Source organism: Cygnus atratus, chromosome 3 (genome assembly GCF_013377495.2).
Source record: "Cygnus atratus isolate AKBS03 ecotype Queensland, Australia chromosome 3, CAtr_DNAZoo_HiC_assembly, whole genome shotgun sequence".
Classification (NCBI taxonomy): domain Eukaryota; kingdom Metazoa; phylum Chordata; class Aves; order Anseriformes; family Anatidae; genus Cygnus; species Cygnus atratus.
In genome coordinates, this window is record NC_066364.1 from 81,753,632 (window position 1) to 81,775,006 (window position 21,375).

A 21,375-nucleotide genomic window follows, 5' to 3' on the forward strand; every position below is an offset into this window, starting at 1 on the left:
AAAGAAATGATAACATCCAAGCTGCAGACCTATGAGATAGTTTCAATATACTCCTTACCCACAGTAAAGTGATGTTTAGCACTGTGTGCTTCCACTCATTACCAGCTATCTCTTAAGAGATGGAAGTTCCTCCTTCCACGATAGCCAAAGATGTGAATTTTGGTACAGTAAAGGTCTTGGATTAAAAGATAAAAAGAGAATTATGTGATGATACACCATTTAAGGGTAGAAAAATAACACACACGGGATGAGAACAGAAGGAAGAAATGGCACTGAAGAGGAAGCTGAATTAGAAAGTGGCAAACTAATATAGGTCTTTGAAATGATCAACAATTTCAGATGAAGAAATGAATGAAGATAAAAAACTACAGGAGAAGGAAAGAGATTCTGTTTTGTAGCCAGAAGCAAGTCACCTGACATATTGAAAACATTCTTGGTCCTCAGATGACCTCAGAGAAATCATGCAACAAGATGAGTATCACACCAAAAATTCTTGGATACAGTGGTGGAGATTAATGCAAAGGAGAGTTGTTCAGAACAAGAAGTTCAGCAGGACAGTTGTTATTAGCAGACTAGATACTAGGTGCAATGCAGATATTGAATTGAGTAAGAAAGGTATAAGGATACAAGAGATTGGGAGTAGGTATAGTGAGCAGGTACAGTAAACTGGCAAAATTTTAACTTCTATTGCTCATGGGAGAGACTTTTCTTTCCTAACTGGCTCACACTATTTGCTGTAGGTAACCAGCCATATAAAAGTTGTAGTTCAATGGTGGCCTCTATGTGTGGCATAACTCTTTTGACACAAAAACATCATCATCCTAATTGTATTTCCTGACTTCATCTGGGCATCTGGATTATTCAGCACCATTACTTTTTTGTCTTACTCTAGTCAAATAGATTGCCAGCTGTTCATCTGTAGTGTATTTGCTTTACAGAGATAATCAGCATCAGAACTCGGCTTATTATAATAATGTTCAGCTGACAATAGGAAAGCCGTGTTAACTACAAAAACAGTAGGAATTCACTGTGCTAATTAGGCTGGGTCCATCGTAATAAGCATTAACCAAGCATATAAAACATAAGCTTTGAATCCAGTTTTGTGTGCACATTGCAGCTGTACTTGTCTTAGGGTAGACAAGTCCCACCTGAACTAGTTCAGTCCAGTCAGGCGGCCAGGGCTGTTGCAAATTAGCAAGTACTGTAGTTGAGTGGATTCATAGCCTGGCTGATGCCCTGTGATGCTGTGGCTGATTCACCACTGCTGTGCCCCACGCTAGTTACTTTACTATGTTGCAGTCAATAGAACTGGCAAATGACAAAATACTTGAATACAAATCAAATTAATTGGACCACTGACTAAATCCAGTTCTGGGGTACTTTAAGGGATAATCATAATGCTGATCTGCCTGTGTCTTTTGTATAGGAACTTGGTGGAAAGAGCTAGTAGAAATGATTCAATCCAGGAAATTAGGTGTGCAAAATAGTTCCACAGCTAGTCTTTTTTCTACATAGGATGCCCAGAAAGAATAGCTCTCAAGGCCTTGAATCAGGATTCATAAATTCCTCTCACGTCCCTGGTCTCTCTTTCACCTATTATGAAACTATATAAGGCCCTAAGACAAAAGTAGTCGGCCAACTAAGGCTATGCATGTGTGTACAAGGCAAGCATTCCCCTGAGGAGAGGCCACTACTCAACCAATCAATCCTTAAACTGGAGAACACCATCCCTGTGCATCAACAACACTTATGCCAGAGACTGCATTTATCCTGATTATTCTCTGCAGTGTCTTCCCCTGACCTCTGTTTAAGGGATGAACTTGAATTATTATAACTGCTATAGCAATTTCACTTTAAGATGTACTATGAAGATACAAAAAAGGCAGAAATTTGAAAGCAGCAATCACGAATCCCTGTATGGGTGACTCTTGCTGATCATCATGTGACAACAAAGGATCACAGTAAAACCATGTGATACATACGTGGTACATGCTACTTCAGCTTTCCTTTGGTCTTCTCAGAGCTCTTTTCATTTTTGGCTCCTTAGTGTTTATTTTTTTTTCAGTGTTGGATACTGGCTGACGATTTTAATTTCAGTATGCTTCAGTCATTCCAGCTGCAAAGGCTGTCATCCTATGAACTCTTAAGCAGATGGAGATATTCACATTTGTTCATTAGTATGAGTACTATTCACCTTGCTAATATTCTATAATGAAGTAAGCCAAGGCCTACGAAAGGGACATTTTGCTGTATTATACCAGGTTGGATTCATTTAATCCCAAATCTGATTATGGAAAGACTATCCAAAATACATTCTAATTGTTAAGTGTATTTGAGACATTGCCACAAATCTGTACAAAACTATTGCCTTAACCTCAAAACTGTCCCATTCTGTAAACTACTGCAGGTGGTTTAAGAAGTAAACTTGCCCCAGGTTTTTTCTCTCTAGGGAGAAAGTATTATTGCAATTGAGAGCAGGATGGTTGCTGTTATAAAAAGAATGGAAAGGTGATCCATATCTTCCTTTTTCTTCCTTTTTTATTTGACCCAAACTCTGCACATGCACGTACGTATGCATATGTCTGGAACAGAACAGGAACTGACATCTAAAAGAAATGGGTGAAAAACTGATGAAGTAATATCTCCGCGTAACTGAAAAAAAAAAAAAAAAAAAGAAAAGGCACTGGCTGATATCTTTAAAAACAGAGAGAAGAATCCTAGGACAAACTTCATCTTTGTCAAATTTGCCTTTAGACTAGTAAATACTTGTTTTAGTGGAAAAGATAAAATTGGAGCCCTAAGTACTTAACTTAATCCCTTGCCTCCTGCAGAAACAGACCAGGCTCAAAATTCACCATTGTTTCACGGCATTTTAGGCTCTCTGTAGGCAAAAATGTCCACTGATATGATCAAAGTCCACATTTTTCAACCCTGTCATTAAGTACTCTGGGAGTAGTACAACAAAACCAAAAAGACAATGCATAATTTTCTTCTTGATTTAACAGAATATGTTCTTCTCTAAGGAATGAAAATGAGGAGGCCCAGTTTCCTACAGATTTATATTCTTTGTTCCTTTCTCTGTGCTCTAGGACAATAAATCCCTTCTCCTCTGCTCTCATTTTTCTCTATGAAATCCTTGCTTGTGGTAGGTAATCTTAAAACTATGTGAATTCTGTTTGATCGACTGACAGTCGGTCCTGCTTATCTTTCCCTCCTTCCACCCAAATGCTGAATCTGGGTGTGAATTTTGTAGGAATTTAATGATCTTCATTTTAAAAACCTGGTTGAAGTTTCCTACTGTGTTCAAAAGCTATTAAGAGGTCTGAAGAAACACACTTATTGCATAAATTTAACTCTCTTAGAAAATAAAATTTATAACTTTGACTTTTGACTGTATTTTACAGCTGTTTAAATAGTAGAGACTTATACACAAAGCAAATTAAATGCAACAGTGTAGGCTACATCATGAAGAAAAAAAAAAAAAAAGGATCAGCTGACCAGGCTAGCAGATAAGCACAGATATGAGCAAACAACTGCTAGCTATCTGCATTTAATATAAAATTTGACTGAAATGAACTTTGTGCAAGGAAAAGTGGGAGCCGTGCCACCAGATATCTCTATTTTCAGACTACGATATATATTGGGGAACAAAATAGACCTTCACACTTCCCTGCTGCTTGGCTTTGGTTGCAATATTAGTGTAGTGTCTTGTGCTCCAAATACAGGAGTCCCTGGCTGCAGTATCTGCAAAAGCCTAGATTTTCAGAGACTGCTTCTGTGACCTGACCCTGACCTGCAATGCATACATTGCTGAAATGCTGGCAGGGTTTTGTGCGCAGCTGTTCAGCCAACCCTTCCTCTCTAAGTAACTGTGGAAGGTTCTGTATAGCTCATATGCTAAAAAGTATATTTTACAATAAAGCAGCAGTAAAGATATTAAAATGTTAGGGGAAAACAATAAAATAGCTTGTTCCAACGTGCATGCTTTTTGCTGTGTCAAGCTGATCATAACAACAACAACAAAAAAATCTGTTTCACTATACAAATACTTTATTGCATTTAGGTGAGAAATCCAGGAGGTTCAATGCTTCACAAAAATTTTGGCTCCTAAGCAGTGTGCAAACTGCAGCATAATATTTGGCAAGCATTACGTTGCTGGAGATCCTGTCTTTTCAGATATGTTAATTTGAAATGTTAGTTCCTGCTACCTAGAAATTATGCAGGAGAAAGTTGAGCACGTTGTAGCAGGCATTTGAAAAACATACTCAACATTTTCTCATGCACCTAATAAAAGCTCCTAGGCAAGACAAACACTTCCATTTGATCTCTGCTTATTCAATTCAAGCTCCTTATAAAAGGAACCTTTCAATAGGTAAAGCAGATTTCTCATCAGCTGGATGGCCTCTACTTAATATAAATGCAATGCATGAGGCCTGGTTTCATACTGCTCAGATGTATATTAAAAGAAAAGAAAAAAAAAAGAAAATAAGAGAAAAAGCAGAACCTTATATCCACTAAATGAGGCAATGGCAGGACCAACTTCATCCCTAGCCACTGTGGTCTCATAACCCACATTGCATTTCCTCATCTCCTGACTCGGTCTTCAGTGCTTGCCAGTAGGAGAGGGGAAGTAAGCCTGCTCAAGTCTGTCAAGTCATAAAAGACAATTCTGACTACAGCTGAAGGAGGTGGTGGCAGGGGGAGCAGGAAATGATTTTCAACTGTACTAGCACAGAACACTACTTTGGCAGTGTAAGGGAGCATGTAATGGTAATTAATGCCTCCTGGGAAGATAACCTTTCCAGAACAAGGGGAGGGGAGGCTGGAGGCACCACGATGCCAGTGGCGTGGAGCCCACCTCCCTGCTTGCTGGCATGCTAGCCATGCTGGAGCCCCACCATGGGGCCTGGGCCCTGCAGCACTGTGCTGAGGCTCTCATCATGGCCACCTCGTCCTCAGCCTGCTACCTCCATCCTTTTCTAGTCAGAGGAGAGGTGGAAGGTCTGCCAGTAGCAGCCCAGGCCTTGCCTGCGGCCTCGGGAAAAGGATGGAGCTGCCTCCAGCAGGCCTTTGCCCAGGCTGCCATGCTGTGGCTTACTCCTGCCAGAGCACCCGCCCTGGGCTGCACTGGCCTCCCCCCGCCTCAGCTGCTGAGTCTCCACAGCAGGGGAGGGGGCCACAGACCCTGTATGTACACATGAACATGGCCCAGCCAGTGGCGGTGAGCTCGTGGAGGGGTTGGCCTGTGGTTTCCTTCTCCTGGGATCACACCTGTGAAGCCTGACACTGTCCCAAAGGCAGGACCACAGCAGTGCTGTTTGTAGGTCAACAGCAATAACAGGGTGTTTACCTTTGATTTATTGGAGTGTAATTAAAAATACTTGCTTAACAACTACTACAATGGTAAAACAAAATATCACAGCTGATAAATTATGGTAAAAATGGAAAGAGCTCCAACACTGGCAGACATACATCCCCGGCAAGCTCTATCTCCGCAGGGTGCGCTCCCTCAGGTACCTCTCTGCCTCCCTAAGCAGCCTGTGTTTGTGCTGGGCCACCCAAGGCTTTTTGTGAGAAATCTGTGAGGAAATTTTTTTCTGTGGTCCCAGCCCCCATGGGTTTTGCCATCCCGAGGAACCACCTTGACCTGGTTGTGATCCAGGAGAGCCCAGGCTTGCACCCAGGTGGGGGCAATCGGTGCTGCTGGCAGCCCAGCCCAGCCCAGCCCAGCCCTGCCCTGCCCTGCCCTGCCCTGCCCTGCCCTGCCCTGCCCTGCCCTGCCCTCCCCTTCCCTTCCTTTCCCCTCCACCTGAGCCCAGGCCAGGGCTGGCTGGTAGTGCTTGGGGCATCCAGGGGGCTGTCCTGTTGTTAAAAGTAATTCCAGTCTCCAATAGCTGTTTCATTTTCTGAGAGGAATGTGTTAATGTGGAAGTATCTGAGAATGCAGGGATGATGTGTCTTGAACTGTAAGTTTTAAACCTCCTCTGCGTGCTGCTGTTAGCATCTCCTGACCTTTACAGAAGACTAAGGGGTGAGGGGAATCTCAGGCTTATGCCTGGGATCTCTCCTCTTGAACTTTTGACTGGTCACTGGCATGTTATATTAAATGAGGTAGACAGGCTCCAGGACCAGCCTAAGTTGCCTGTTGTCTATAACAAGCTAAGAACAAATTATAGTTACTCCTAAAAATGAAGTATCCTTCTTGAGCCTTGGGAAAACAAACAAACAAGCAAGCTCGTTTCCCCATTTACTTTCTATTGAAAGGGGTTTTTGTTTGTTTGCTTTTGTTCTTTGGTGTATACTGTTGAATGCATTCTTAGTTTTTCAAATGAAGCTTATACAGATGCCAAAATGCTCTGGTTGCTGCTGTCTTTAATAATATTATGTTTCTTGTCAGAAGCTAAGCACTTAAAATATTTAATTAGTTTTTATATTTGGTTAATGTTAACTGTTTGTACTTCTCAGCAAATGCTGTTTGAGAGTTGTGTCTATCACTGCCACTTTAGAGTAACTGTAAATGCCTTGTATGTCTTCTGTATGTTAAACAGCAAATTCTTTGTTCACGTACAAAGCTTTTCACATAAGTAAATTCATTTTAGTGATACTATTTCCCCATATTGATCAGAAATACTAGCTGGAGTTCACGTTTGTTTAGGATACCACATTCAGAAAGTGGTTATATATACATATCCACTATATATTTCTTATAGTTCTTTTTCTTTTAGGTTTACAGTCATAAATTAAAAATATCTCTCTATATATTTTTTTATGACACGCGTAAACTCAGGTAATATCCTTATCTGTACATTTTTAAAGACAAATAAAATTGCTCATCAGGATGTGCTGTATGAAAGCTAGGAAGTAGTGCAAGTACATGATGCATTTGTAGAGAGATAAGTTTCTAGTGTCTAATTAAAAAACAAAGATCAGTCTTCACTTGACTGTGTTACTACCCTAGCTTTGTTGATGGCTTGATTTTGCAGTGTAATTGACAGTATGATTACTGCTGGTGAATTATCATTAGTAGTAATGGGAGTGTTTTGAGACTGAGTTTCTGGAGAAGAAAAGAGTGAGGAATGCTTTAGAACGCCTCAGTAAATCTGCATTTCCTTTACACATTCAATCCACAGTATCTTTATTTTACTTCTGTACTATGTTTATTTTGGGAAGTTTTTAGTGGGCTGAGAGGTTTTAGATGGGGTTGGAGGCTACAATACTTCAGTTGTAATCAAATGTTTCGTTCTTGTCAGATCTCTAACAAGTAAAAATCCCTCTCAAGTAAAGGTAGTATTCTACTATTGTGGCTCCTTCCAATTGTGCCTTAGGTAATTCTTAGTGTGTATCTTCAGATGGAGTAGATTATTTGAGCTTTTGAAAGCCTTTTTCAAGTATGTAATAATGTCATACAAGTTTAAATACTACAACAAATTAGAAACTAAGATAACAGAATCTAAATTAAGATAACTAATTAAGGTAACAGAAAACAAAGGCAGCAGTGGAGACAAAAGGCAAAATGACCTAATGCTGTTCTTGCAGATTTTGCTTCACTAGCTCTTGTTAATATACTTATGTTTTGTTTTTTTTTTTTTTTACTAAATTATAAAATTGAAAAAAGAAGAAAAAAAAGTAGATGAATTCTGTCATTAGATAAGTGAAAAGTAGAAAAAACACTGAATGTACAAAGTCATGTGATGTGTTTAAAACTTTTGAGTTCTTGTGGATGGAAATACTTCTGGTGCCTAAGCCACAGGCCCTTCAGGACAGGACTTGCATCAGAGCAGTTAGTAAACAAAAAGCACAAGGAAAAAATTATGATGGTTCAGAACGATTTAGTTATGTGTATTATTGACAGTGCTCTTCTTTCCCAGCTGAATTAACAGTTATTATTTAACAATGACAACGGCCCAAATTTGTAAAGGTATTTGGTAGACTTTGGGGGGGGGAAAAAGTGCATGGGGGGTGGGGTGTGCTCGCATATTTTTTAAAGTGTGAGTGATATTTTTTTCTTATTATTAAATATGTATTAAGGCAGAGAAAAGCAAGTGAAACCTCTCAGAGGTAGAGAATGATATCAGAAGTAATAATTAAGTAAACCAGTAGGATGCATTTCTCTGGAATAATGTAGTATTTTAAGCGAAAGGGAAATTGCTGCTAAAGGAGTTCAGAAGTGTGAGGAATTTCCTTCACAGAAAATGAACCAAGTAGACCAGGCAGTTGAGAGAGAGATATCAGATTTTTGGCTGGATATGAATCACAATACTGAACTGATCCAACTTGGTGATTCAGTATGCTTTTGCTCTTTGGTTTCTATTGGAGTTATTTTAAATCTAAATTTTAAAAGGGGAAGCGAGTACCTGTCTGGAAGTTCAGGAAACATAGCTATGAGGTATGGAAGCTTCTACATCTAAACCAAAAATGGAGGAAAAGAAACAATTGTTGCACAAGGTTCCAAAATAGTTAGCAAGCAGCTGTGTTTAAATCAATTATTAAATATATAGGGTGAAATGGAGGAATGCTTTACTGTATCCTTTTCCTTAGTTGCATTTGAATAGTTCTATTTTTTTGCTTGTTTTTTTTTTTTCCTTGTTTCATGCCAGATGTTCTTACCAGGGAAAACAATGGTGGTGTGTTCTAATATTGATGAGTTGAATCTCCTGGGAATAATAGTATATGTACCTTCTCGGAATACAAATTGTGGGAGGCTTTTTATAATGTAATTACCACGATGCATTGAATTTTAAGTGCAGCTCTTTAAAACTGTGGAAAGAACTCTTTGTTTATTATTTTTATTCTATCTACTTTCAGAGTGATTCTCCTTTTAAAATTATTTATCATGTTTTGGTGGCCTTTAAAAAGTAAACATGTAAATCACCAGAGGTACTGTGTCATCTGTCAAAGTAGCATATGCTTAAGCACCTTATAAATTATTGAATAATTATAATATTTCTCTTTCCAAAGTTATTAGTTTATTCATTTGAACAATTGTGGAATAATTAAAGTACCCTTCTTTAACTTTTTTTTTCCTTCCCCCTCCAGGAATGTGAACATTGAAGTCCTGAAATTATAAATGATTTGAATGATTTGGTGACACACTGAGCTTGCAATGCAGGCAATAAAAACCGTGGAAAAAGAAGTGACTTTTATAAAGGAGATACTTTTCACAGAATCTTTCCTAAAGAAACAGGAGTGCAGCAGAAGCCCAGAGAGCAGGCGGCTCTGTGAGCAGCAGCCATTGGAAGGAGCTGTCTGCAGCTCGCAGTGCTGTACTGAGCATGTCCCAGCGGAGCCCAGTGCAAGCAGCACATTATGCAAAAAGGCAGCTCTAGCAGATGGGAGAGAGGCACAGCAAGCATTTGCTTCACTTGCATCACCACCGCCTGAAAACAAACCTGGGTTGCTAGAGGGGATCTTGCCGGCAGGCCAAAGGAAAGAAAACCGGGAGCATGGCTTGATTACCGAAGGTGTTGTACTGCGAAAAATCATGGGGAATCAAGATGGGAAGCTAAGGAAAAATACAGGTGATGTGCATGAAGGAGGAGAGGATGCCTCTGGGCCGAAGGATACAGATGGCACAAAGAAGGTATCGGGAAGCAGAAGGGGACTGGGGAAGCATGCAAAAGGAAGTGAATCTGCTAAAAAGAAGAGTAAGTCGGACTCAAGAGCCTCAGTATTTTCAAATTTGAGGATCAGAAAAAATCTGTCCAAGGCTAAAGATGGGAATAGTAGTTCAAGGGAGGATGTTTTGGAAAGCCAGGCCTTGCAGACTGGAGAGCTGGACAGTACTCATTCAATTGTTACTAAAACTCCAGATATAAGCATCTCTGCGGATGAAGGGGGCCTCTCAGACACAGATGCTGAACATTTTGAAATCAGAAATGAAACCGTCCCAGCTGCTGCAGAGACACAGGATGGACAAAGGACCAGCTCTGGCTCCGATACGGATATATACAGTTTCCATTCAGCCACAGAACAAGAGGATTTGCTTTCTGATATCCAGCAAGCTATTAGACTGCAGCAGCAGCAGGGGGCAATTAACGTTGGAACTGAGGACCTTGTCACCAAAACAATGGGCCGACACATGGCTAATTCTCAAGCAGCCCCCTTGGATTTTGAACGGTTTCTTTCAATAACTACCACTGACAAAGAGAGTAGCCCAGACACTGTGAAGGCTTTTCCAGCAGTATCTGAAATTGCGGAAAATGTTCCCGTCTCCTGTGCAACTGAACGTGAACTGAAAGAAGCGGTAAATGGAACAGGCTCTCCTGGTAACGGCTTATTTGAAAAACAAGAATGTAAGCTATTGATCGAGGAACAGGAACAGCTCGCTGCTGGAGTGGACGCTGTAGCTGGTGAACTAGAAGATGATTTAAACAGAACTGCGGTAGAAAATGGGTCTGAAACCCACAGCTTCACGCTACGTTCTCCAACCTCAGTAGCAGATTCTGAGACTAAAATTGCTGAAGTGCAGGCTATTGATTTGCAAGGTTCAGTAACAGAGGATGGTATTTCAGATGCAGGCCATGATCATGCTGCTGAGACTCAGGAAGGGAAACATACTCTGTCAGACAGTCAAGAGGACCTGCATAATGGTTTATCTACAGAAATGAAAGATGGCATTTTGTCCTCTGAGGGGACAGCAGGCAGCCCGATGCTTGGTTCCCGATGCTTTAAGCCCTATCTAATTAATCCTTGTTACATCAAAACTACAACTAGGCAACTGAGTTCTCCCAACCATTCACCTTCTCCCTCCCCATCCCAGAGCCCGCTTTTTACAAGGAGGCAGGAGTCTTTCCACAAAAAGGAAAAAGTCCCAATCAAGAAGCAGAGGTCTGCTAGTTTGGCAGGTTTGTTTAGCCGTTCAGCAGACTGGACAGAAGAGGTATCTAATCACAAATATGAGATAACACAGAAGGTGGGCTCTGTGGGCTACTTGGAGCACAAGGGGTTTAGAGAGAAATTTCAAACAGAAAGAGTGCCTTTGACTCATTCAAGAAAGTCCTCAGGGGTGCAGGCTTCTGCAGAGACATTTCCCAATGTCTTTTCAGGTGAGTGACATGTATTAAGTTTTTTTTTTTTGAGAGAGAGAATCTTTGAAATATATTTAAAATACTTGAATTCAGTCGTTTGCATGTACTGTTGTCTTTACTTGAACTGACAGTTTTAAAATGGAAGGCCTAACCTTACAACCACATTCACATTTTATTAATGAGAATAGCTTTTCTGTATTCAGTGTCAGCCAGTAAAGGAAGTGCCTAACTCTTTGAAGTTTTTCTTTTTACTCTTCTTTGTCTGCATCCTGTTGGAAAAGGCTGGATGCCTTAAAAGTGTTCTTGTTGGAAAATGCTAAGAGATGCATTATTTGAAGCAGACTAGCTCTCTGCTTAAATGAGTCTTTCGGAGATGAAGCTTTCTGTAACTGTGAGCCTGTTCAGGCTTTTCTTGTGCTAGGCACAAGATATACTGTAATAATTCTGATATGCTGTAAATATTTGGGAGCTGCATCTGGTATTAGACTGAGGCAATGATGAGGTTTCACTTAGTACAAAAAAGAAAAAGACATGCAAGCACAGATGAACACCACTACAGAAAAGAACCAATTTCTCCTTCAGAAGAGAAAAAGGAGGAGGAAAAAAAATGTTAATGGCTTCAAAAGGCAGCATAAAATGGAGAAGAGAAGGGAAACAGTGTAGAGTAGATTTTGGTAGTTCTGGCTGGCTGCTGTTCAGGCTGCATCATGTGACTCATTCAGGAAGGCATTCTTTTACCTTGTCTGTTAGGCAGCTTGCATCCTGTCAAAAAGGCCTAGAAATGTAGTCTAAAAATGAAATACTGTGCATAGATTATGTTGTCCTGCACTGTGGGTTTTTTGTTGTTGTTCATTTGCTTGCTTTTGTTTTTCCTCTTTTCTCTATCTGCATTTTTTTTGTAAAAGCTAAGGCATTGACAAATAGAAGAGGCCTCTGTCACATCTGTCAAATATGAAGTATGTATACACAGGAAATTCAGCAACATATTCCATTAATTTTTCACTTAAGAAAACTGTAACGCTAAGAATACATATTCAATGCAAATATCAGTTGTAAGATTAAAGCAGCTGAATCAATAATCACTGTCCAGGTTTGTTTTGAATGGGTCTGTTCTAGATGTGTGAACACAGTAACTACATATGTATCAGAGCTATTTGCAAAAAATAGTGAGAATCTTTTTGTGCTTTTATGAAAAATAAATTAGTATCATTTATGAAGGGAACAATTACATGATTTAAAAATCACATACAAGAAAACAATTGAGCTATCAACAACTATTCATTATGAGAAGACTATCTTATAATACAGATTAAAAAATTATATATATAACTTGTAGTCACTTGCATTCACTTTCTCTGTACACGTTATGCTCTAATTGACATCAAAATATTACTAGTGAATGAACCTGCCTGGAAACAGAAATTAGAATTAGTGGCTTTTTTCACAGCAACAAACTCCATGAGTTCAAAATACTCAGGTAAAACATTTGTCAATTAAAATCACAAGAATACTTTCAGTTTTCAGTTGTCTTGAATAGAAATCCCCAACGTCACACAAAAAGCCTCCCCTCTCAGGGGAGCCAGCCCTCTCCAAAGCGAGCTGAATCCTTTTTGTGTTTTAAATTCCTTCCACCCATTTACTTAGATTTAATTTCAAACATTCCTATTTAAAGTTTTGCAACTGGAGGTGATCTCTACTTTCAAGTTTTTGGTGTGTAAAACCCACTTTTTTTTTTACTATCAATATATATACAACTTACAAACAAAGTGCAAATCAAATTAAATTGCGTCACCAGTAATTAGACTCAGCTTTATGGTGTTGCTATGAGGAAAAATATTTTTTTTGGCAAATTTAATGGACAGTTACTTTTAAAACCTTATTTTCTAGGAAACAAGCTTCTTCATCTTTCCTTACAAATTTTTGATTTACCTGTTATTGAAGTATTTTTTTGTTTTGTTTTCTCTTATCCCACCAACAGTTCTACTGTTATTGTGAAGGGACCGCTGTCCAATGCAACAGTAGTTCTGTCTCTTATGGAAATTACTGTGACCCTCATTTGCATGTATATGCCAGCTGTCTTTACAGGCAGAGGACAATTACACCTTTCAGTTCATGCAGAGTAGCTTGAAATGAGGGAATTGGAAATGACATGATAACACTTCATCTCTATTTTTGGTTGGTCTTCTGTTTTTTATAAAATATATTTATAAGTTGAAAATTATCAGGAATACACAAATAATAACTACCGTGCAAGGAAAAGGGAAACTAAACTGAACATTTATATTCCCACAAGCTGGCTGTCATTGCTGTAAGAGCAGGAAAGTCTTTTTATTTAAACCTGTCTGCATAGCAACAATTACAGAAATAATTTCCTGGCAATGTAAATATTGTTTTGGAAAATTGTTGTGTTTTAATTGCATGCATCACATGCATCAATGTGGTGATTTCTATGTTTATTTCTAAAAGCCTGATTGTAATAAGGAATTATAAAGAATGCTTTATATATATATATATGTGTGTGTGTGTGTGTGTATGTATATATATATATAAATGTGTGTGTGGATATGTTAGCTTCTTGCCTGGAGCACAAAATCCCATCTTGCTGTGCAGTGACTGCAATGTTGGTTTTGCATTTATAACTAGAATAACATAAAATATTCCATAACGCTTCAGTCATTGATTTTAATGACAGCAAATTCTATGCAGATGACTGGCCTACTTTGGCACAACATTATAGTTTGGCTGTGTGCCATTTGGTTTTCACAGTGATCCATATGAACTAAAGCTTCTTCAATGTGAAATGTAGATGGAAACCAACAACTGGAATTGTAAATATGAATGTATCAATTAAAAAAATAGTCCTGTTTGAATTTTAGGGGGAGAAACAAAGAATACAGCTTGCCAAAAAAAAAAAAAAAAAAAGCTTTTCTAACTTTGCCTCTAATTAATATTTTTATTTTGATTTATGTGAGAAATAAGTACAGTACAGTATTTTGAATTGAATTTGATACAATGGCGAAGAATGTGGTGTGAACAAATTTATGGGCATTTTGTAATTAAGGCAGCAGATCTTTCTTTTTTGATGAGGACAGCTGTATTTGAAATTGCAGTGACAGTAATTACAAGTTCTAGATTACCTGATGTGCAGTGGAGCCACAGGTTTCATGTTGTGGTCCCAGGAGGACACAAGCTGAACCTGAATGTATAAGGGTTGGCTCTTTTACTTCAGGATGTGGCAATGAATGATATTTGCTAACGTCAAGACAGTGTCATGGTGGGAAATGAAAAATGTTTCCAAACATTCACATAACTGAAATAGAAGAGCTAATAGGCTCAGTTAAGTGAAAGGAGTTTATCCTTGCACTAATTTGAGTTGCAGTGATTGCAAAGCAGATAGGAAGGGTCTGTTACATAAACTGAAAGTAAGAGTTCAATCAGCTACCCCGGGCTGTAATTAAACTCTATCAAAACAAACCTATGCCCTTTCTAATCTCTGTTGGCTGATTGTAACGCATTTGCTGTGTGAATCTATTTCAAACTGCCCATTTATCATTAAATTTCTTTTCACAGTTTCATATGTGTCTTAACTTTAGCTGTAAACAGGAAGCAAACAAAAAATCTGAGTTACCATAAAAACAAAACCTGAAGTCAATCCCATGCTTGCGTGCTCATGGCCTCTCTCTGATTTCCATGGAATGCAAGCCTGCTTCTCACAAAGGCCACTTTATGTCACTGCTGCAGAGTGCTAATGTCATCTACACCCACTTGCAGCTCCAGTACATTGTCTGCAAGCTCCTGCAAAGGTCTTAGTAAAGATAAGTATGTGAAAACTTGAAAAACTAGAATGAAAGCTTGTGTCTGAGACAGAGTAGATCTTTTTAGATGCTTTTGTAAGTTTTTTTTTTTGTATTCTGATGCATGTGATGTTACACAATATGGATTTGTATTTATCAGCATGCTGAGAAGAACACTTATCATGCAACTATTATGTAAGGCTATTTACAGTTTACTCTTTCACTGATGATGTTTTTTAGCAGTAATACAAATGCGTCTTTTATCCGATGGCGGGACAATGTACCCTCTTCCTAACTGCCCAAGAACATCCCTTCATGTGATGTACGATCACATACTCTACTGAGCGTTGCCATTAAACATCTAGAGGAAAAGCTCCTCTTCTTTTTGCCTAGAAAACTCAAGCCTGGAGAGAGGGGGGGAAAAAAAAAAGGTACAAAAATCCAGTCCAGCTACCATAAAAAGTGCTTGAAAATGGGCTGCAGTTCATTATGGAAAAACTGCTGAGTGCTGATAAGCAGCTTTAATGTTACTGTGCCAGCACTGCGATATGGGAATCAGAGCAATGTGAGTAATGTCACTGGAATGCGGGGCTGCCACAGTGTTGTTTTGATAGTCTTATGATTAATGCTTTGATCTTTATCTGGAGCGTCGTTGGAAGTAACAGGTTTTGGTCATGGGGCTGGGTGACTGCATCTCTCGGGCAACCTCTGCTGGAGTCTGAGGTCTGATGGGCAGCCTGGCTCGCACCTCAGCTAAAGATGTGTTTTCTTGGTTGCCTGCTGATCTCTTTTGGGGAAAGGGAGAAAGAACAGTTTGTAGCTGAAGGTCCATGCAGCTCTGCTTGGATCTGAGGCTTAGCACCAGTGTTATAGTCATCCCACAGAGGAGATGGCTAGAACCAGTCATGAAGGACATTGTATGTTTCGGTGGCTTCAGTTATGTGAAAAGAGCAAGGGATTCTTCCAGTATGAGTAGCTATATGGAATTCAAGTTTGAATACGTTTCTTGGATCTAATTGTGCTTTGTTTTCTTTTGGAGGGTGCTGGATTGGTGGTGTCCAGATGTTTGGCTTTTTAAAAAGTATGTAGGTTCTTTTGTGTAAAACCTGCTTAAAGCAGGCCTATTTACGCCTTAAAGCAGGCCTCACCTTTTTCTCTACATTGTGGTGTCTGAAAAACAAAAATAAACTTGGCATTGAAAAGCACCCCTAGGAATATTTTAGGCTGCCTGCATTATGAGGGATCAAGTGCTGATGTGAATCACAGTGACAGAAAATGTGAAAATACCAATTAGCCTAGGTATTTTGTTTGCACTCTAGTTTAACCAAGCTCAGGATATGGCCAAGAGTATTCCTTATAAACTACTCCTGTCAAAATGTGAACTTATGTAAGGAAGAGTAGTGATAAAGCATATATGTGTGGGTGATTTTATGGCTGTGGCTTTGACTATTTTCAGGCACATTTAAAAGCGTAATTCTATACTGGTCATGTGGAATATGACGGTTTCTGGAAACTTACCTTTATGCATACGATTTATCTTCTTGTAGAGATGAGGTGATTTAATGCAAGGAATACAGGGCTGAAGCAGACATTGTGCAAAGAAGGTGATGAAAGGATGTGTGAGGGCTTGACGCTGTCACCTCACTCATGCCTCTGAGCAGCAGCAACTCCCTGCATTCCTACGTTGCTGTTCATGTGGAGGAAGTTAGGGACAAGGAGATGGTCTGCGTTACATTGAGTACAAAATGACAATTTCTCATTTTATTTTCATGTTACTGCTGATGAGGATAAATTTCCTTCATGTTAATGGAAACGGCTCAGTTCCCTGACCATGAATAGAAGGTGGGCTGTGTTTTCTGATGCAAAACTTTGCATTATTCTCAGATGAATACAGAACATGACCTATTTTATCTGTAGGTATATATACGATATAACACATTAAATCAGTTAGCTATTTTGCAAAGGTAAGATGCAGTGGTAATGAGATTGTGCATACATGTCATCACAGTAATAGTAAATCCTATTATGGAAGAAACTAAATAGAAATATATAAATTCAGAGGACACAGAAATGCTTGGGACCTTAGTGATTTTGGTGTCTTGACATATACAGCTAAATAGCGGCAGGAAAGCTTAGTAAGAAATGAGACTTGCCATTGAGATGTTCTTTTTTGGCAGTAAAAATATGAATTGTTCAGTCTTAAGATTTATATGAAATTTATCAGGAGTGCCAGAGCTCTGAACCTGGTGTGAATTTGAATCAGGAGGAAGCATAGATAAATCCATTGTGGAAGTAATTACAGGGGGTAGCTTTGATTCTAGAGTTCATTTGAAGCCAAGATCTGTCTCAGATGTCCCGTGAAGATGCATAATAAGTAGCGTATACCAGGGGAAAAATAGCTGTTGTATCCTTCCCTCTTCCTTGCACCGATAAGGAAAAAATCACTGCACAAAAGAAGTCAATACTGCAGTAACACGATAATTAACTACATTAACATCTGCTAACAGTCATGGAGCAGAAGTGGTTTTCATTTAGAAAAAAAATTAAGGAAAGGAAGAAAGAAAAACACAAACCCAAAACATTGCATTCACAATAGAGGGTGTGTATCTAAACACTTTTTTTTTTGTCATGCAAAGAGCCAAGTCAATATAGTATGCTGAGAAATGGCTGAGGGAAATATTTGATTACATCAGTGAAAGAACATAAAGATGTACTTACAGTGAGGGAGATGGGCTTAAGTTTATTTGGATGAAGTCTCAAGGAACATAGAATATGGCGCAAATATGGCACAAATAGGCATGCATATATATATATATTTATTTTTCATGGAACATAACTAACTTTTTGCTTGTTCCGTTTCTTCATCTTAGCAGAGTGTTTTTTTCTTTGTACCTAACTTAAAAAAGCAAATAAACAAACCTATTAAACATTGTATAAATATAAAAAGTCAGCAGCTGTTCTAGTTGGAGGAGATTAGACTTTGGGTGCATATGGTCCTGTAGAGAAAGAAAGCTAAGGCACATTGGCGACTATCATAGCTAGGTTGAAAGAAATTTGTTGTGTGTCCCACTTCAGAGGCTTGCTGGTCCAGCTCAGTTGTGTTTTGTGACCTGTAGCTGCTTGTGCAAATACTTTAATTTACTTCTAAGGTAGAGTTGGGCCAGATGCAATTAAATGCCAAATGAAACGTGGAACAATTGGGAATCGAGTAGTTTTATTAAATTGGGTCATAAAGAACATCATGCTGTGTGTATCAGTTTGGACTGACAAAAGAAGCAGTTAGAAATAGCTGCCCAAAAAAACATCAGAGGTGCTTCTCAGTTTAGAGAGTCAGACAAATGTGGCTTTCCAGCAGCCTGGGAGAACCTGGCACAGAATACCAACTTCGCGTTGCAAATCACCACAGAAACTAAAAGGGTAAAAATGGACAGAATTAAATACTTGCTGAGAGGAACCTAAGCACCTGGAAAATACAGTCTGGAAGTTGCCAAAGATGCAAATGATACCTAAAACATTTGGTAGACAGACACACACAGATTCTGTTTTAATATAAACCACTCTGAAATTAGGGAAGTTTTAGTAATGTACTTCTGTAATCTTCAATAATAATGTGTTAGAAATTGAAAAGAAATGAAAGTGAAAGGAGACAAGCAATATAATGGTGTGGGAGCGTGAATCTTTTTTTGTATTTTTAGAAAGGTATTTTGTACTGTGTATCACTGTTGCATTGTAGCTGGGGAATTGTTTGTTACTTAAAAAAAAAATCAGCTTCTGAAAGTCATTTAGTGGCATGTAAAAAATACTCTTACCATTCACTACCTTCATAATCAAATATACCTATTGAAATGTAAGATGATATCCTTACCTTTGTACCTTATCCTTTATTATCATATATAAAAGCCTAGTTAATACTTTGTCTCAATTTATGCTGTAATACATATGCATTATTGGAAAAAGCAGAGTGGGAGAAAGATATAAAAACTTTGCCACTGTGAAAGCAAAATCTTAAGGAGCTTAATGCTCAAGCTAGAAATATGGAGTGCTTAAGAGACTTGCTAATTTGCAATGGTTCAGAAAAAAATGTTACAGACCATCACAAATACTTTTACATTTTAAAGCTCTGGTGGTAGCAAAGTTTTTAATACCTGCTTTTTAGAAAAAGTATTATGTTGTTATTGCAAATGATCCAGGCTATTTCAGTCCTCTTCAGTTTGGCTGCGGCAACAAGCAAGGCTTTGGAATGAAACTTGAAGAAAGAAATTGTAAGATATTGTTGGCTACTCGATAAGAAGGTAAAGTAAAATAGAACAAAGTACAGCCTCATTTCAACAAAGATCAATAAGACTTTTTTTTATGCATAGCTGTTTTCTAGGCAATGCAAAAGTGGTAGAAAGGGATTAATCTGGGTTTTGTACAAAACAGAATATTGCAAATCACTTATCCAAAGGTGAAAATTACTGTTGGCTTTGACAAGGGATGCTGTCATGTATCTTCTCTTCCACCACAGGGGAACAAATCCATTTTGGCCCAGTTCTACCTAGGGCTATGATACGCTTGGTCAGGCAGTGGAATTTCATTGCATAGTTACTGCGGGAGTAGAGCAGACTTCTGACCTTAGCACTTGCAGAACTCGACCTTTTCATCACCAATGGAAATTTTCAGTAAACTCTTGTCTTTCTGTATTAAAACCCAAATTTCAAAGTTAGGAGATGGGCTGATATCAGATGGGCTGTTCCAGGAGTTCATTCACCAGGACCAAGGTCTGCGTTAACCAGTTCTTGATTTAAGATTGCTTTGTCTCTTTTCTAGTATGATCAGTACAAGTATAGCATAGGGTTAAGTTAATCTTTTAATAGACCATGGATGTTATGCTGAAATTGGTAGTGTTTTCATGTCTCTTAGCGAGCCCAAGTAGAACAAGCTTTTTAAAGATGCTTAGTTCTATCATGGGACATGATGGATCAACAATGAGATCAGTGGGTTTTTGTTTTTTTTTTTTTTTTTTTTTTTACAAAGCTACCTCTGCTTTGTAGCCCCTTTCTGGGGCAACTTTCCTTGTCATCTTTATTTTTGTGGAATCTCATTTTCAGATTTTGGCAGACGTCAAATGTTTCTGTCAGGGCCTGAAAGTATTTCATTGATGTTTGTTTGAGGTGCCACTTCTGCCTCTCCTGTGCTATGATGGCCCTGGAGGTGGCAGCAAAAGCAGGATTCCCTTGTCAGCTCCAGCTTGTACCCATGCTCCCTGAAGGGAGCACACACGTGTTCTACACGTGGTGTTTTTGGGGGTGCCTTGAACACTTGAAGCTGCTGGTATTACATGCTTTTCTTTCTGCAATGGGCTGCTTGTTCTAGTTGAGTGAGTTGAAAACTCGGTGATACAACCATCTTCAAGCTCTTGTACACAATCCAGTACACAATCTTGTACACACACACACAAAAAAAAGTACTTGATTGAATTGCACAGGGGTTGGTACATTGTAGATCCAACTCAGAACAAATCAAGATTTTTCAAGTAAAAATTTTAACAGTCCAGAGGATGCTAAGAGAGGACAGTGTCAAGAAAGGTGGGGACTGAGATGCCAAGAGACTCAGAGAACTTGACGCAAGTAAAGCATAATGTTTACTGTGATACAGGATTGGCAGAAGTGGAAGTAATAATTTGTAGCTTTATTACAGTTGTTTACGAGTCTATGAATGTTATCGATCCATCAATAAATGTATTCCTTAGTAGAATTTAATAAATATATATTTCTGACTTTGAAATTATGTTGAACTGTGTGCAGGCAGGCATTAAAAACTGGAAGGAGGAGAACAGTGTTGATATTTGTCTTTTTCCTAGTTCGCTTAGAATTCTCTTTAAAGTCAAAAGCAGAAAGTCTATCTAAATTTAAGATGATTTTGGGGTTCAGTTCCTACCATCCCTGTGACCAGAGCCAGAAAGTCTAGATGGATATCAAGGGAAGAAAGAATACTCTTCTTAAGAATTTCCGTGCATCCCTGACTTTGGTAACTTTCTAAATGCTAAAAGACATAAATATAACAAACCTATATAAAAATATAAAGAAATCAATATATTACCATTGCTTTTTTCCCCCCTTGGAAACATGCAGATACTGGCTATTACACTGAGAATAAAAGTGAAATGAAATATATCTTAATAACAGTGACAGGAATTTGTACAATAACTCTAGACCTTGACAAGTTTTGTAATTATTAAATTATTAAGGTTTGAGTTTTCTGGAAACTAATTCATGATGCATTTTATTTTGTATTTATTTCTTTTGGAAGGATTTTCTGTTGTTGTTACAAAATCATGTTGTGTGTGCAGACCTGTTGCTTGTTGGTTTTCAATGTTTTGTTTAGCAAAGCTCACGTTGCTTAAAGAAAGTATCTGTCAATGCAAATTCAGTCCCCCTTAAAAACAAAAACAAAACCCCTCACAGGATGAGAGATCTGGAACAATTTCCCAATCTAAGTCGGCAGAGGATTAGAAGCTCTGCAGTGAAAAAGTATAATAAATGAGTTCTCTAATCCCAGAATAGTGGGCATAA

The 21,375-nt window shown here is 38.6% G+C and overlaps 1 protein-coding gene across 1 annotated transcript in view; it reads left to right on the forward strand.

Moving 5' to 3' along the window:
* The first annotated feature begins 9,481 nt into the window (after nucleotides 1-9,481).
* The window catches only part of FMN2 (formin 2), a 158,860-nt gene continuing 146,966 nt past the window's right edge, over nucleotides 9,482-21,375 (forward strand). The window contains exon 1 of the mRNA XM_035558836.1: nucleotides 9,482-11,045. Within this exon, the coding sequence (XP_035414729.1) occupies nucleotides 9,482-11,045 (1,564 nt within the window). The remainder of the gene's footprint in view (nucleotides 11,046-21,375) is intronic.